The 16,488-nt window shown below is 40.7% G+C and overlaps 1 protein-coding gene across 3 annotated transcripts in view; it reads right to left on the bottom strand.

The window, feature by feature from the left end:
• gab2 (GRB2-associated binding protein 2) overlaps nucleotides 1-16,488 on the bottom strand; it is a 34,270-nt gene that overhangs the window by 2,645 nt on the left and 15,137 nt on the right. For all 3 annotated transcript variants that reach the window (XM_051397491.1, XM_051397492.1, XM_051397493.1), the window contains exons 2-9: nucleotides 16,124-16,424; nucleotides 4,851-5,079; nucleotides 2,133-2,728; nucleotides 1,282-1,379; nucleotides 814-1,093; nucleotides 561-651; nucleotides 297-399; nucleotides 44-166 (exon numbers count right to left, since the gene is read on the bottom strand). In XM_051397491.1, the coding sequence (XP_051253451.1) occupies nucleotides 44-166; nucleotides 297-399; nucleotides 561-651; nucleotides 814-1,093; nucleotides 1,282-1,379; nucleotides 2,133-2,728; nucleotides 4,851-5,079; nucleotides 16,124-16,424 (1,821 nt within the window). The remainder of the gene's footprint in view (nucleotides 1-43; nucleotides 167-296; nucleotides 400-560; nucleotides 652-813; nucleotides 1,094-1,281; nucleotides 1,380-2,132; nucleotides 2,729-4,850; nucleotides 5,080-16,123; nucleotides 16,425-16,488) is intronic.

Genomic DNA, 16,488 nt, shown 5'->3' with positions numbered 1-16,488 from the left:
ACAAATGCTATTACAAATTAAGTCTACAAAATCATCTGTTTACTTTTCTGTGTGGGCTGGGTGACCCAGGCTGGAAATCCAGTGCTAGGTAGTCCACATTGCCACACTTCCTAGGGGCCGGGCTGCTGGTGCCACTCACGGCTGGGGAGGTAGACGCTGGGTTCTGCTAATGGGGACAGGAGGGAGGTGTCACTCACACAGGGTTCACTGAGTAAGTGTAGCATGCAAACAAGTGGATCATTAAAACAAAGAACACAATGTGCTCTCTGATCTCCCCTCCAGCTATTGGGACTTACCATAGCCACATAATTCTCCTCGCTGTCTCCAGAGTCCGTGCTGGTGATGCTTTGTGTAGAGATGGGTCGACAATGCTGGGAGGACATGGAGTTCATAGCAGGCCTGAAGCAAAGCAGACAGGACTGTGAGTGTTTCTACCTTCTACCTTCTGACCGCAGGCAGAAACAAAATACAGCACCAATCTGTATCATCAAACTGTGTGTGTATATGTGTTTGTGAGTAGCCTTGGGTGACCTAGCTTGAATGATTTATATGAGACTCACATGGGCCGTTTCCAGGACATGGTGACTGGACTCTTAAATGGCAGCTCATCAATGATCCCATTGTTCTTCAAATCAAGAGGTGTTGGCTTCGCTGTGGAAAACAAGAGCAGACACTGTCAACAAAAGTCATTGTCTTTATAAAAACAAATAACAATGCAGACTTTGGAGCTGATTTGAAGCCAAAAATGGCAATTAAAAAGACATGAAAACCTATGCTTTTAGATCAGTGATAACTTTGCTGTCAAACACTCACATTTCCTGTTAGGTTTGAGGTTGCGGTTGATGGGTGGTGGTGTGACATCACTGAGACGGCTGGGCCGGTGACACAGGGAGGCGCTGCTCCCCTTACGGGCAGGTAATGTTGCAGAGAATCCTGGGAAATCAAAGTGATGTGGCCCAGGGCTCATAGGGATGTAGATATTCTTAGGACTGTCAGCCTGGGCAGCGCTGAGTGGCGAGGAGCCAGGATTCATGGGCACATAGTTGTCATCTGAGTTTCCGCTGTCTGAGCGAGTCAGAGGAGCTTTGGTTCTCTAGTGTCAAGCGAGACAGAGGGCACATGACTCTCTTAAACTCGCTGGGCTCAATATTGCAGAAAAACTGCAACATTCAGTTGGAGTAAATATAGTAGAAATGCATTTTCTATCTCTGCAGTTTTTGATTTCGCACTGACAGTATCTGTCTGAGGAAGGAGTGCAGTTAAATGGAGAGAGTGACTCACCAGGTAGGAGCTGAACCCATCATTGACAGACTCCACTGACTGGCCTGAGTTATTGAAATGGATGGGACGGTGATGGCTGTTAGTTTCAAAGGAGGAACCTGTGGAGAGAGATCAATATTTACCACTGCCATGAACCCTAAAAGGTAAAAAGTGCTCCTTAAGTGAAATAGTACAACGCCAAACCTACATAAGTCAAACACAACAACAGAATAATCAATGCAATAGAGGCCAATTTAGACAAAAATGCCTGACATTTCAAGGAGTAAAGTCATGTTTCTAATGAAACAAACAGAACTCGAGTGACATTTTATTAAATGCTTCACTGAGTTATAATTAGTCTTTGCAGCACAGGTGTATGAACAGCCTGTAGCCTCACTAACAAGGGTCATAGGTCAGTTCTTGTCACTAGCTATATGAGGCCTGAGCATGGGCTTGGCAAATCAGAGAACACAGCATAATAAGAGGCAGTGCATTGTGTCTGCAAGTGTTTTTTTTATTGCTTATCAGCCTGGAACGAGGCATTCTGGAGCAGGCTGTATGGCTTGAATTTCATTAGCGTCTCAACAGAACAGTGTCTGCTAGACTGGCCCGTTTGTTTCTGCTCAGCTGCTCGTGTTAAATCAGTAAAATGAGAGATAGAGGAAGAGGGAAAGAGTGAGAGAAGGGAGGGGGAGAGAGGAAGCGCAAAGTCATTGCAATACCACAAGAGAATGGACTGATCAAGTCAGACTTACATTTGAAAAACAGGAAACAGGTGAAATGCATAATTTCAAAAGATCTGTATGACTCAACAGAGGTTGTGTTTAAAGAAACAAGCAGCGTTCACGAGGAACGTATTGCATTCAGTGTACCTCGGTGCAGCCTGATGTTCTCGACAGCAGGAAGAGTATTCCTGCGTGGGATAACTGACACTGCAGACGTCAACTCTCCGTTCTGGCTTCCTACTGATTGGGGACTCCCCCACTGCCCCTCTGACCCATGGCTAGGTTTAGGGGGCCTGGGAGGAGGAGCACAAGAGGACTCAGAGCTGGAGGGCGTCAATGCATTGTGATTCTTATCAAACGTCCGGGGGATCTGATAGAAGGAGCCAGGTGGCGTAGGAAGGTCGTAATTGTCAGTTGGACGCTCATTGCTGTGCATGGTGGCGAGGGTGTTGCAGGGCGTTTTGAAGGTGTAAACCTCTTCATTCTCCAGCTCAGGCTCACCTAGACTGCTGTGAACCGGTGCCTCGGAGCTGTAACCCCGGGGAAGCACGTAACAAGCCTCCTGGGAGGAGTCATCATGCATTGGTAACTGGTGTTTTCCTGGCTTGGGCAGGCTGTAGAAGCCATGCAACTGAGCACCCATGCCATTCAGACAGTGAGAAAAGCCATGGGAGAGTTTCTGCACTGCAGAGTCGCTCCCTACAAACAGATTGCTTCGTGTGGCCTGGGAGAAACTGGCACTCCTGCAACATGGACAAAGACATACACAGATTAAATCTTTAATGTCCCCGCAGTGTCTACATTAATGCACCTTAATGCTGGTCTATCACAAACACAGCAATCATAATTATCTTTCAATAGCATTTAATGCAAATTTAAGTGTAATTATCCAAACAGTCACTAGATGGCACTGTAGCTCTACTAGGGAAGCTTTACCCCTATAGGTCTCAACACACATCTAAAAAACACACCTAGACATCAGTGCCTGAGCACCTTTATGCTGCAATAGAATATGCATTCGATTTTTTTTATTTCCTTGAAAACCTGATTTGTTTACAGGCCGTGTTGACAGGGAGAGGATATTCATGTTAAGAGGGAGAATGCTATGACTTTCCCACAGTTTCTCAGCCTCGGTTAGGCACCCTAGGGACATGCCTCATTTATTCTGGCTCCTTTGTAGGGCTTGACCTTGAGTGCCAACTGGAGCAGCCCTACAGCTTAGACATTTCTAGCCAGTTAGCTGACCAATGGTCCGACTTAGTTGGTCAATGCAAAGATAAGATATCCTCAATGAGTCGTTTCTTTATGTCTGTACTAATCTCTCTCTCTCTCTTTTATGGATTTGTGTTCGCCATTCTGCAGGTTTTTAATGGTTATGTTCAATCTTGATTATAAATGTAAGAATTTTAAATGAGTAATGTCTTATTTCATCAGCTGTTCGTCATATGTTACGTTCTGTAATACAATTAATATTGACATAACATTTTGCTCTCTCTGACTCCATTTCTTTTTCATGTCAGATGGCACGCTGTGTTTCATCAATTCTCCTCCTGTCTCCTCAGGATTTAAACCATCAATCAATAATTGTGTTCATCACCCTGCCTTCCATCATGGTGGCTGCATGGAGCCTTCTTACATAGATTAATTCATACCACTGGTCATCAGACCAGTAGAGTTTCATTCTGACGTGAATCATACCCCACCACCAGATGCCTGTTTTAATTAGCAGACCCACAGAGCAGAAGCTAGTGAGGGAGTGACAGAAATCTCTGCATAAAGCTGATGAGATGGATTGTGAGGTTTGATTTCCTGGGCTTCACAGAGGTCCAACACAGCAGATTTATGTGCAAATCGTGTGGCTGAGAGGGCAGTTCTACCCTGTGCTAGTCTAAACCTATAGGAGTGATGAATTGCAGCCTCGAGCTCATTGATCATCTACTGTGCCGGCTATCTGCTGAATGGCATCATTATTAAAGCTGCCTTTTGATTCTTGGAAGCAGGCATGATGGCAGCAGGAGGTGAGGTGAATGTTAATGGAAAACTCAGGAGTGCATTTAATATAAACACTTGGTCCTTTTGTTCTCTGGCTCAGCATATAGCTGAGAGAGGTGTGCATCTCCAGTGCATACAGTTACTTGACAAGTATCAACACCTCTTGACTTGTGCTTATTTTGTTGTTTCAATGTTTCAATGATTGATCGACCAATTGTTTTAACATTTCTGCTTTTCTGGAAATATAGCCTATTTTTATATATTTTGGCATTAATGTGATGAAATACCTTTATTTTTCTGGAATTTAATACACTTGATTAATCAAAAACAGACATTTACATCTGATGAAAATTATAATTATTTATCTTTAAATAATTATAATTTTTAACAGAATGACATACTTTGTAATAGAAATCCATTTTGTCCATTAACACTACCACACTGTGGTATTTTATCATTTTAAAATAAAATGACATTTTAGTGAATAACAAAAAAAATATTTTTTTTATATTTTCTCAGGCTTCTGCAATTAGGATTATCTGCCATACACACAGAAACATTTCTTCAAGATTATCTATTACTTATTTTAGACTGTGTCTAGTTTTAGACTATGCACTTCAGCCTAATATCGTTATTAATGACTGGCACTTCCTCAATTACAGCACTTATAATCTTTCTACAATGCTTTATCACACACAAACATGCACACACATGTACAGTACACACAAAGCAGTTGGATAATTTTCCCCCCATAACAGTAGTTCTAACCCTAAGGGGCTTCTTAACTGAGGAAGCGCTGTAAACCTGTATGTTGACCTGCATTAACGGATAACAGGAAACTGACACAGGACGCCTGAGTGTCGTGACCTTTACCGTGCACTCTCTGTCTTCCTGCTCATGCACTGGTGGAGGAGGAGGTAGTCCTGGGGTGCACTGTTGGACAGGGAGCTACGGTGTGTGTGGCGCACAGGCACATCAAAGGTGAAGAGAACTGGCTGGCTGGAGTGGATGGGGGCAGAGGACTTGCGTTCTCCGGTCAGAGGAGCCATTGAGCTGGGGACATCTGCTCCAACAGAACGGGGCATATGGTGTAACCTGCCATCTGCAGACAGGAGAAATTGGAGTTATTGATTGTTTAACCCATAAAATGTTTTTTTCCCCAAAAAACTCATTTTAGGCTTGTCTTGAGAATTTAAAAGCAGTTTCCAGCAGACTGGACATGGTTTACAATCATATGTTACAGAATGTAACAATCAGCCAAATAATCAGCACACAAACATTTTACTTTTGTTGTCACAGTCCTTAAAGTCAAAGGGCAGTGTGTAATTCATTTGAGGGTTTTTACGCCTTTACATGACCTTGTCTTGCATGGAGTATTGCATTCAGTAGCTTTCAGTCTCTAATCAATAGAGAAGAGGGATCTGTCTCAAGGGAGGAGAGAAAACAGTATCCTTCTGCTCTTTTGGGCTGCACATGATCCAAGTTATCCTTTTTGACCAGGGTCAATGTGCTTTGTTTGATTCTATTGAGCTGACCATTGTTTGTACACCCAGTGGCTGTGTGAACAACATGGTCTTAGTCTTATTGTTTCTGTGTGACATCCCTGATATCTGCATTGAAAGGATACAAAGAAAAGACAAATCTGAGATGGGGATGCTGCAAATAGACTAGGCAGGAGGCCAAAATGAGGAGGCGCACACTGAGCTGTAGGAGTAGAGAGTGGGCGGCCCACTGATCCATCGACCCATGGTGCTGTGTGCAACACCGGCTGATGGGAGAGAGGGAAAAAACCCCTCCACCAATCATCTTTTGCTGATATTAATCTCTCTCTTTCACTGCTCAGTAAATGCAAGGCATGAGCATATCTACAAGAACAATGAGATAAAACAGTTTCTCAAAATTGGAGATACAAGAAATTATTATTTTAATTGTTGATACATTTTATGGATTATTTTTTGGTTAATCAAATAATTGTAAAAGGCTATATAATGTCAAAAATATGTGAAAAATGCTCAACACCACAAGACTTAGGAGTAGATATTCAATGTACAAGGATATAAAGCAGAGAAAAACAGTAGATCTTTATAAGTTGTAACCAGTGTATGTTAATAACTTGAACACTTATAATTGTGATTTTCTGTCAAGCAACTACTCTATCTAATCTTTCTAACGTAATCATATCCGAAAAGTACCTTCCCGCTTTTTACTTTTTCCTAACACATAGATGCATTTTGCATATCCTCCCCACCATTCTACTCCGCCTTTATCAGACCTTTACAAAGCACGTTATGGGTCAAACTGCCCTTTAAGAAGAGGGCAATGTTCTGTGAGTCACGATGTGAGCTGACCATACAGAGGGACCACAGCCACTGTGAAAAACAGAAAAAAACACACAAATGTGGTGTGTGACCATTTGTGTATGCATGTGGGATGGCTGGAGGGCGGGGGTATTCTGGAGCCCAGTTAGCTGAATCAGGTCACATCCATGCCTGAGGGGGAAAAGGCCTCTGCTGTGGGGTCTCCAGGCCAGTGGACATCAGTGAGATGCCCAGGCCCACAGCCACACAGGCAGGGACTCCCCCCAATGATCTTCAATTACACCATTGTTCTGAGTGATTCTGGGCTGAGCTGGTTAGGCATCATCTCCTTTCTCCACAAAAAGCTTTGTAAAAGCTTTCATCCAGTGTGGTGAGTACCAGGCCCACTAACATGGGTAGATATATTGATTTGTTGTAGAAAGACAGTTCCTCCCCCCTGCCAGAGAGAGGAGAGCTGCATGGAAAAACACATACAGGCCTAATGACTTAAATGCTGAGGACACAACTAAACTTCCAACAGTAAAAGTAAAATGTAATCTTGTGTAATGTGTGTGTGTGTGTGTGTGTGTGTGTGTGTGTGTGTGTGTGTGTGTGTGTGTGTGTGTGTGTGTGTGTGTGGACAACAGCATGTTTTTCTGTGTGCCCTGAATGATTTTTGATTAACTGCCGCACATGACTGTCAGAATCAGAACGAGAAGAAAGACGACTGGTCCAGTCTGCTGATGGAATAGCCTACATGGCTCATCACTGACACTAATGGGTCTGATGATGTATGTTACCACTGGGAAGCAATTCCATCAAGTCAGTAGAACCACAACACAGAAATAGAGAAAAGAGCAGAAAATACAAACACTGAAACCTTCCCCTAGGTGCTTCTGGTAGTATTCCCTCCACTGGCTAATGTACTGTGACACTCAATATAAGGTGGTAAAATGTTTACTAACAAAAGTGAGAAGTAATTTATTATACTACATCTTACAAAGAAAAGTAATAAAACTGGGAGGGACTGGCACAAGTAAAATAAAGGCTAACTACAGTTTTTTGGAGTAACGAGCCTGATGTCATTACCAGAAACAGTTTTCTCTACAACTAAGCTGAAGCCTCAACATCAAACAAGTCAGTTAAAAGAGACAAAGAATTCTTCCCACGACATTCCTCAGCTTGAAACAGACATCGGACTATCAACAGCAATGCATTAAAAGACCCTTTTGGTTGGTGAAGAACATATGGCTATTCTGGGTCAAAGAGCCCCTAAGTTCATGAGCAATTTTCCAATTATGCTCTGTAATACATCACCTACTGTCTCATCTGCTCTGTGGCTATAATCTAATAGAAGCCGGCTGCTGGTCTCAGGGGGCCAAAATTAGAACCCTGCTGGATCACTAAGGACAAGAACGTCTTTGTAGGGTGCTCATTTCCTCTCAGTCCAGCCAGAATTAGACGAGGACATATGATAATCTAATCTGAAATGAGATATAAAAATAGAAAATACCACTGACCTATTGAATTGAAAGGACGTCTGATGGAAAAATGAAGGAAGAGGAAGCGTTTGGATTTTCTCAATACAGCAGTTGCATGCTTTTCATCAGGATTGCAATCATCTCTTAAATATTCCATAAAAGATAATCATCTAAGGTACATGCTGTCCACCTGCCTTCAAAATGAGTACAAGAAAATTGCAATTTCCTTAATGGTTTCATATGAGATTGGACATAAAATATAGCCTCAGGGTTGAGACAGCTACGCAAATTAACCTCAGATATTCAGGGTGCCTGATGGTGGGGGAGGCCATCTTGTGACACAAAGGTCAGGCAATGGGTTTGATCCCCCCATGGGTCCTAAAAATGTGTCCTTGGAAAAGCCCTCTACCTGCACATTCAGTGTACGTCAACCTGGAAAAGAGCATTAGCTGAATGACTCGCGTTTTTTTCTTTTCCACTGCTGATTCTAAGATACATGATTTGTTGTGCTGCTTGCTAGTTGCAGCAGATATGGGTTAGGTAAACACTGAGGACAGTGTTAGCACTGGAAGAAAGAGTGTGAGACTCAACAAGAAGAGGGAAAATGGCGTGCTCGCTCTTCTAGTTAGTCTGAAGTGAACAAAGTGACATGGCTGTTTTATTCTCCCTTGAAAACAGCTCAGAAGAGTATTAAGCAGAGCAGACACACAGGAGCTTTCCCTGATCACATTACTCCCCGTGTGCCTGCCCTCCACAGCATCATGTGAGAGCCGCCCCTCGACCACACTGCGACATCGATTTGCCTCAAAACACTGGACTGATCAATCACCTAAAAGGCTCAGGCTTGTCGGGGCCAATTAATTACAGAGCTTGGCTTAAGTCTAAAACAGCAGCTCATTTTCAATGCTCTGACCTCATTTCTGCAAGGCGATGGGTGGATAAACACTGTAGCTGTGCAACAGTAGGGTGGACAAAGATGAAAAGTTGAGACAGTTTGTGGTGGAGGCTGAGTGTTAGTTTTCATTCTCTCATTGGAAAAAATGCATGACTTACCTGGAAAGGGCTGTGCTGCTGAATGCAGCCAACCAAGCCATAACAAAAGGATAATTTGCTCTGACAATACAGTGCATTACAGAATGGGAACACACATCTTGGTGTGGAAATGCAGAGGTCATGACGAATGGAGAATGTGATACTAATATGCTCTCAACCACAGTATACACTATAGTAATTTTGCTCTATAGTTACTCCAATCAACGTAAGTGCATTATTAAGCATGAATACATTTGATTCTGAGCTGAATCTAATCACTTGTGTTTATAGGCAACCTGGTCAACTGGTTCAGTTCAGAACCTAGGTTAACTTTTTTTCTACATTGTGGTCATATAGCATTTTAGTCTGATTGGTCTGTATTGAAACACAGTTAAGTGGTTAAGTGATTATTAGTTTGTGCTGTAAACTGTCCATCAAACATATGTTTGCTCTGATATCCTGTGCCCCATGGCATATTATTTGGTCAATTGAAGTAAAAAATCTTATAGCACTAGGACTGTAATTTTCAGTAAATTTCTGTTAGTATTTTTAAGGCTGACCCAAAAGTATAAAAGAAGCAGCAAAAATCTCTTAATTGATAAAAAACGATGTCGTGCACTGTAGACATGCAGTCATGTAAACAGCTGCCCACATGAACTTCTTTGCCTCTAAGAAATTACATGGGATATCTGTGCACTTCTGTATACAGGAGACAGCTCTGCACTAACACTACCAGCCTCCTGTTTATGGTGAATGTATTATAATATGACAGAAAATATAGGCATATCTGTATGACAGAAAGCAGATTATACTCAAAATTGCTGATTACAAGATGAAGACAGGTATAAACATCTACCTACATGTCGAATAGCATATAAACAGTTGGCCAAAGAAAATATCCCATTCCAAAATAGTCCATTTGCAGTTTACATGTGACCATAGGCTGGGTGGCAGCCACCAATTAGAGTGATTGGGTTAGCCACAAGCCGGTACTAAACCTGTCATTTGAACAATTGAGCTGATGCCAACTTAAAGATGAAAAATTACTACACATACAACCAGAATGCGTATATATAAATCCACAAAGATTATTACCTAAAGAAATAGTGGACAGCAGATAGTCTAGGTTAAACAAGGAATAAGGATTGAGGGAAAAGAAAATGTAAAAATATGTTCTATGAGCAGTTATGTGGCATAAAACAAGTTTTATTGGAAGGTATTTTGATGCTACAACATGAAATTCTAAAAATGAGCCTGATTTTGTTTATCACATTTAGTGACATTCCTGTCTTGACAAGGGAGGTTTATGTGTTGCCAACAACAGTCCCATTTTAACTGACATTGCTCAGGCACAGCCACCATTGAAGAGGAAAACAAACAATGACCACAACGTTACTATATTTCAAGTAGGTTCCTCTTTAATCATTTTTACTCAATCTAGATTTCACACACAAATCTCGGCCTTTTTTGTGAAAGAATGAGCAAATGGGGAAGTTTGAAGGGGGTTTTCCTCAACAGTGATATTTTCATTGTTTTGGAAACTGGCAACCTTGATTAGATGGCAAGGTCACAATCACCATGACGCTGACTGATTTCAGCAAGACACATTTTTAAGTCATACTTAGACGTACATCTGCAATCAACAAATCATCAATCTGGCTCCACGCAGGCAGTTCAATGTGAACCCACTGTGAAAGATTTTGTTTGAATAAATCTAATCTCTTTTCAATGCCTATTTGACAAAAACTGCTGAGGCTGCTGTTGGAAATGCTGATTTAGAAGTTATTCTTTTTTTCCATTTCTCACCATCTTAAGGGCGACAGTTAAACTGAAAAACAATACTGACTTCTTTTTTTCCAAGGGACAGCCAGGGAAACAGACAAAATGAAGAGGAGGAAAACAAAACCGAGTGGGAAGCGCCATGCAAAAGAGGGAACAAAAAAGGCAAAAAAGAGGACTGCTGACAAGTAAAAACCTCATCCCTTAGTTGAGATTATCCTCCTCTCGGAGTTCAAACAGCTGGGAGAGAGCAGAACAAAGCCCATGATTGACGAGATGATGTTCCATTCATTAGATTGTGCTCGGGGGTGGGTCTCCCTGGGTGCAGACACACGCCACACACCCAGCCATCAGGATCTGATAACAACAGAGCTAACACCCATCAACAGATTATGACTACAACTAGGAAAACACGTAACTTGGTGTGTACGTATCTGTGTAATCAGAGGTGCTATAATGACTGATTAGTAATAACCACTGCTGTCCAACTTCTCTTGAAAAATCTTGGTTGTCAGCATTTGTTCACAATTAAATGAGAGACAAGCACAACTGTACTTTGTACTTTATTTGGTTGTTGAGTTAGCATCACTAAACCTAAACATGATCCACACGTTGCACATCCTTACAGATACATTCTGTAGATTTTCTTTATTTCTACACACAAAAATCTTTCTCCGTTCCCTCCTTTGATGATTTTGATGATGGGTGTGCACAATGTATTCTCAAGTCTCTGGTTTCCTTCTGCTTCAGATGCTGCCAGTGGTATTGTGGGATGCACGGCAGTGGCAGCAACAGCAAACCGTCCTTAGACAGCTCTGTGGCAGCAGAAACCTGACCTTCCAGTGCCATGGAGTCTCATTATTTCAACAAAAATCAATGCAGACGAAGGGCACTTTGGGAGGAGAGAGTGCATGTGTAAGAGAGTAAGAAGCCAAAGGAGAGGGGATGTGTATGTCTGCATGTTCTATTTGTGCATGTAAGTATGTATAAAATATGTTGTACATTACTGGTCTCTTTTTGTGTGTGTCTTGAATCAAGCCAAACAGATCTAAAATAAGACTTGGAATTACATTATAGCAGTTCACCCAAATTTCAACAGGACACTTTCTACTTGGCCCTTGTATTAAGCATGCAGGTAGTTTTGTATTTGCCCAGAATTTTAGGTATCTTTCTCCAAGACTTAAGTCAGCACAGTGCATTGGCTAAATAGAATTTAATTTGTGCTGCTTGAAGCAATAAAAAAATAGATGCTTTGAAGAAATTGTCCACATACAAACTGTCGTTTGTTTTTCAGTTTTTCAGTTGTATTTTCTTACTCTTTTGAGGAACATGAACAAAATAAACAATTACAAAACAAATTTTATAGTAGCATTTTAGGACACCAAAAACATTAGCATACATATTTAAAATAATGTAAAACTAGATATTAGCCACAACTAAATGTCTGAAATGCTTGCTGCGAGTGTGTGTGTGAGAGAGAGATAAAAAGTGTAAATGTGTGAAACATTGGGTGTAAGATAGCAACTGAAACAAAATGAGATACAACAAAAGACAGAAAGAAAGAGAGAGTTGCGTAACTATGAGCTGCTGTCATGTGCTGCCCTTGCCCAACCTTCCTACAATCCAAAGAGGCAGCTCACTATTGGCAGCAGAGGTCAGCTTTGACTGTTAAAAGGTATGTTCAGATCAAGATTCTGATATAACTGAAGTCTCAACAAAATCCTCTGAGAAACACAAACACTTCTACACTCCTTAAGACTTACTATTGAGTAGCTGAGCCTGGCTAATCCCTTTAACAATAATTTTAGACGTCCCACTGGCACTGCAGCTGAATTAAAACAACAAATATGACATTGTGTACAGTAGCCTATGCAACATTATGGCTGCAGAATGCAATCAATATAAATCTCAGACATGCTGGCTGATGTGTCTTGAGTCTTTTTCCCTTCAGAGCCAGACAGAATGTGTTAACCCAAGGTGCTATCTGCACAACTTGGTATTTGTGCTTCTTCTGTTTGTAGACTTATGTAATTTGCATAAGAGGAACTAACTTCTCAGTTTTTTTCCCACCTGGTTTGTTTTCTTTCAGAGAGGAAATTCCCAGTATGTTAGGTGACACACTGGCTCAGACCTGCAGCTCTTTGCCAGAGGAAAAACCCACAAAATATCTTTACTACTTTCCCTCTGTTTCTCAAATTACCATCCATATATCTTAGTCACTCCATCAAACTATAATCACAAAACCCACAAGTACATTATTCTGCATCAACTGATAAAAGCTCAGTGTGTTAAACAACTGTTAATGTGTTGCTTGTCTGAAACTGTGGCTCAGCTCTATGAGCACTATGTGTTCACGAGCTTAAAGATCAAAATCTGAGATGTTGCGGGAGGAATACTGATTCAGGCAGGAAGTGTACTCCTCTCACAAACTCTATTTCTCTTTTTAACACTCACTTACATCAACACCAGCATCAATACACCTTTTTAAGGACAGGTGGTTTACGCCTGTCAGTTTGGGCAAAAGCACTTTCCAACTGTAATTTTCACATGACAGGTGTTGTCGAAAATGAAACATGTTGCCATGTGACTGCAGGAAGCAGGAAGCTTTCTTAGCTTTTCTCACAGATGTGTACTGCTTTAATGCATTGCTTTTGGCAACACACTCCCAAGTGGTACTGAAATGGTGATGAATGATTAGTTTGTTAGAAAACTGATCAGCAAAAGTTTTGGTAATCAACTAATGCCTTATCAATGCAAATACTAAAAATAATGCTTAAAAGGCTACTTACATTAAACAGATTTGACAAAGATTATGACTAGCTCTAGTAACAATCACAATGTATTTTTGCATTATTATACACCAGGTAGTTTCAATTAAAAAAAAAAATATGCAAAAAAACACCAATAAAGAAATAGCTAGCTCTATACTAAGCAAGTGTTGATGTTGAGAGGAGGTGAGCATTTATTTCCACCGCCGCACTGACAACAACCTGATACCACCCAAGGGAGCAGGCAGGAGTTATTCAGAGGAACAGAAGGATGGATCTACATAACAGCGTATTCCTTGGAAAAGAAACTGACCCGAAAAACCTCTCACGCAAAGTTGGTCTTACAAGGAAGGTATGGGTTGGGTGGACTTATCTTAAGATGTGTGTGTGTCTGTTTAAGATTCACACAGAGAGAGAGAGAGAGAGAGAGAGAGAGAAGGAAATCAAACGGGCACCAGGAAGAAGTACATATTTCTGCGCACATGTGAGCAAACACAGTTGGCCTATCATTTCAGAGAAGTAGGGTGTCAGCTCTGAATAGTCTTATTAACCACGTCAAGTTCCATGGCTGCTTCTCCAAATAAATGTATTTGCTTTTCCACCTACTTAAGACAGCGGTAATGACGTAATCAGTGGTAAATCGAGCTGCTATGCCCTTGAGGATCAGATACATGAAAGAATAACATCTACAACTTTTCCAGGATGTTTAGTTCACAATTTAAACATGCACACGTGGGAAATTTACTACTACTTAAGCACTTAAACATATTGAGTGTTATAAGAAAAAGGGATGCTTATAGCTTATATTTTTAAGAAGAGTTGCATAAAATGTCCACGCCTGTCTAAAACATTAAAACACTCCAAGGGTTTGTAATGATTATCAAAATCAGTCAGAGTTTCTATGAAAAGTTTAGCCCTCTGGCACAAATAATGCTGAGAATCATGATTTTGCTTGGAAGAAGCTGCAAGTGGTTTTTCCACATAATAAGTCAGCAAACAGAAGGGTGCTAACAAAATCCAACTTCTATTGATAATTCGCCACCTACTAAAATAGAGTATGGAAAATGCATTTAGATGAACACAGAGAGACAACAGTTTCTCCGTTTTCTCAGAAAAAGGAACTAAAGATTTCAGTGAAAACAGAATTACATGACAAAAAAAGCCTGATGTGATGTTTACACTAAAAGGGACTGCAATCACTAATGCAGCTGTCATTACATAAACTCTCTTACTCCCCCAACCCATTCTCACAGCCACACCCCGCTGGCTACAGTTGATACAGTTTGAGATTCATAACAGGACCTTGCTAATTATTGAACTTGGAAAAGGGGGAACCCCTCATGATGTGAGCATTATTACACTCTCCACAGCTGTTTGTTATTCCACACCTGGACATGTTGCATGTTACAGATGATCAACCATGTGCACAAAGATTAACGTCCACCAGCTGCCAGATGGCGGCAAATCAACAGCACGAGTCCAATCTGGATGGGTTCGAGTAAGACTATGAGAGCAGTGCATGTTTGACAAACTCTCATCAAACATACAATATACTTCATGTATATGGTCAATTTCTAATGCATGGCAGAGAGATGCAGATGCTACAACCATTTAACCTGTAGATATCATGAGCTAAAATTCTTATAAAGGAGAAGAGTTAAGAGCTGTTTGTGTTATCTTTAATTTTCAGACATTACTTTCTATGTGCAGTGATTGTGTTTTTTTAATGGAAAGAGATCATAGCAGGGTACAATTTCGGTCATTAAGGCAAATCTATGGCTCAAAGGTGAAAGGATTGCTCTTCTCTGTCCCAGACAGAAGCCATTTTACATAAAAACATTACTGCATAAAAATGTTATCATTAGTATGTCTTATCCAACATGCTTTATGGTGCTTTTTATTTTATTTTTTATCACTGGTAACCCTAGACCATTTTGATGCACAAAATATCTAAAAGAGAAGCTGTAAAAAAAAAACATAAAACTGAGCCTCTGTATCTCCTACTAACTTTAAAATGGCCCATATCCAGAAAAAGAATTTCCATTATTTTGAATACAGGAACCCTTTCTTTAACAAAACAAAGAAGAGAAGAATCCATAACACTCTCAGACACTATGTCCATTTATTTGGCAAGGATCTTCCTATTCCACTCACTCAAATAAAAAAAGATGGAAAAAACACAATTGCCTATGATATCATGTGGCTGGACCTCTGCTGCTGAAGTTTTGTGAAAACTAAGATGCAAGCTGTTCCAAATAACAATGAAATACGGTGGGAGACTAATAAAAGGGAGATGTTATTGTATTTTGTTTTGTACTGCTTATACGCTTAAACATGAAAACACATTCTATTAATTCAATAAATGGCAGGAAGTTTTTAAAAATGCCCATCACTGTTTATAAAAGCTTTAAGGGTGATGTCTTCACATTACTTGTTTTCTCCAACGAACAGTCCAAAACAAACAGCTATTCAACTTACAATGATATAAAACATAAATGAGCAGGTAATGAGAAGCATAGCCAGCCAATGTTTTGCAAATTTTGCTTGATCAATGACTTTACTAAATAATCAATTACCGAATGCATCCTTTTACAAATCCATTCACTGAGTACTTTGAGCACTACTTATCATAATACTGGAAGTATGATTTTCTTATGTATCAACTATCTAAATTTGAGATAGTAACAACAGAAGACCAAAAGCAGATTTCTCAGCTAACCCAAAAGAAAGATAGATAATAAGAAGAAATAAAAGGGATAGAGCAGCAATTACAGGTCAGGGTTGCCTACCATTGTTGTCATCTGACTGGTTAAACCCACACAGCTGGCATATGGAGCGGACCCACTTGTTCATCTCCTCCTCAGTCTCGGCTACAAGATAAAAAGTGCGATCTGAGGTCTTGATGTCAAAGACAAAGCTGTCCTGGAACTCCTTCCTCTTAAAGGTCAGACCAGCGTCCACCTGCTCACAGCAGTGCAGGTCGATGACCCGGATGGGTTTCTTGGAGTGGTCGTTCTTGTAGTACTCCAGAACATCAGGATCACCACTCATGCGGCCGCTGCGAAGTATGAACCAGCGTTTCTTCCATGCCTGGAAAAATAACAGTGAAAGGTAAGAACATGACCTCAGTACACAAAAAGAAAGCACTCAAATC

Source organism: Dicentrarchus labrax, unplaced genomic scaffold (genome assembly GCF_905237075.1).
Source record: "Dicentrarchus labrax unplaced genomic scaffold, dlabrax2021, whole genome shotgun sequence".
NCBI classification, from domain to species: Eukaryota; Metazoa; Chordata; class Actinopteri; family Moronidae; genus Dicentrarchus; species Dicentrarchus labrax.
This window is presented reverse-complemented; position numbering and strand designations above follow the sequence as displayed.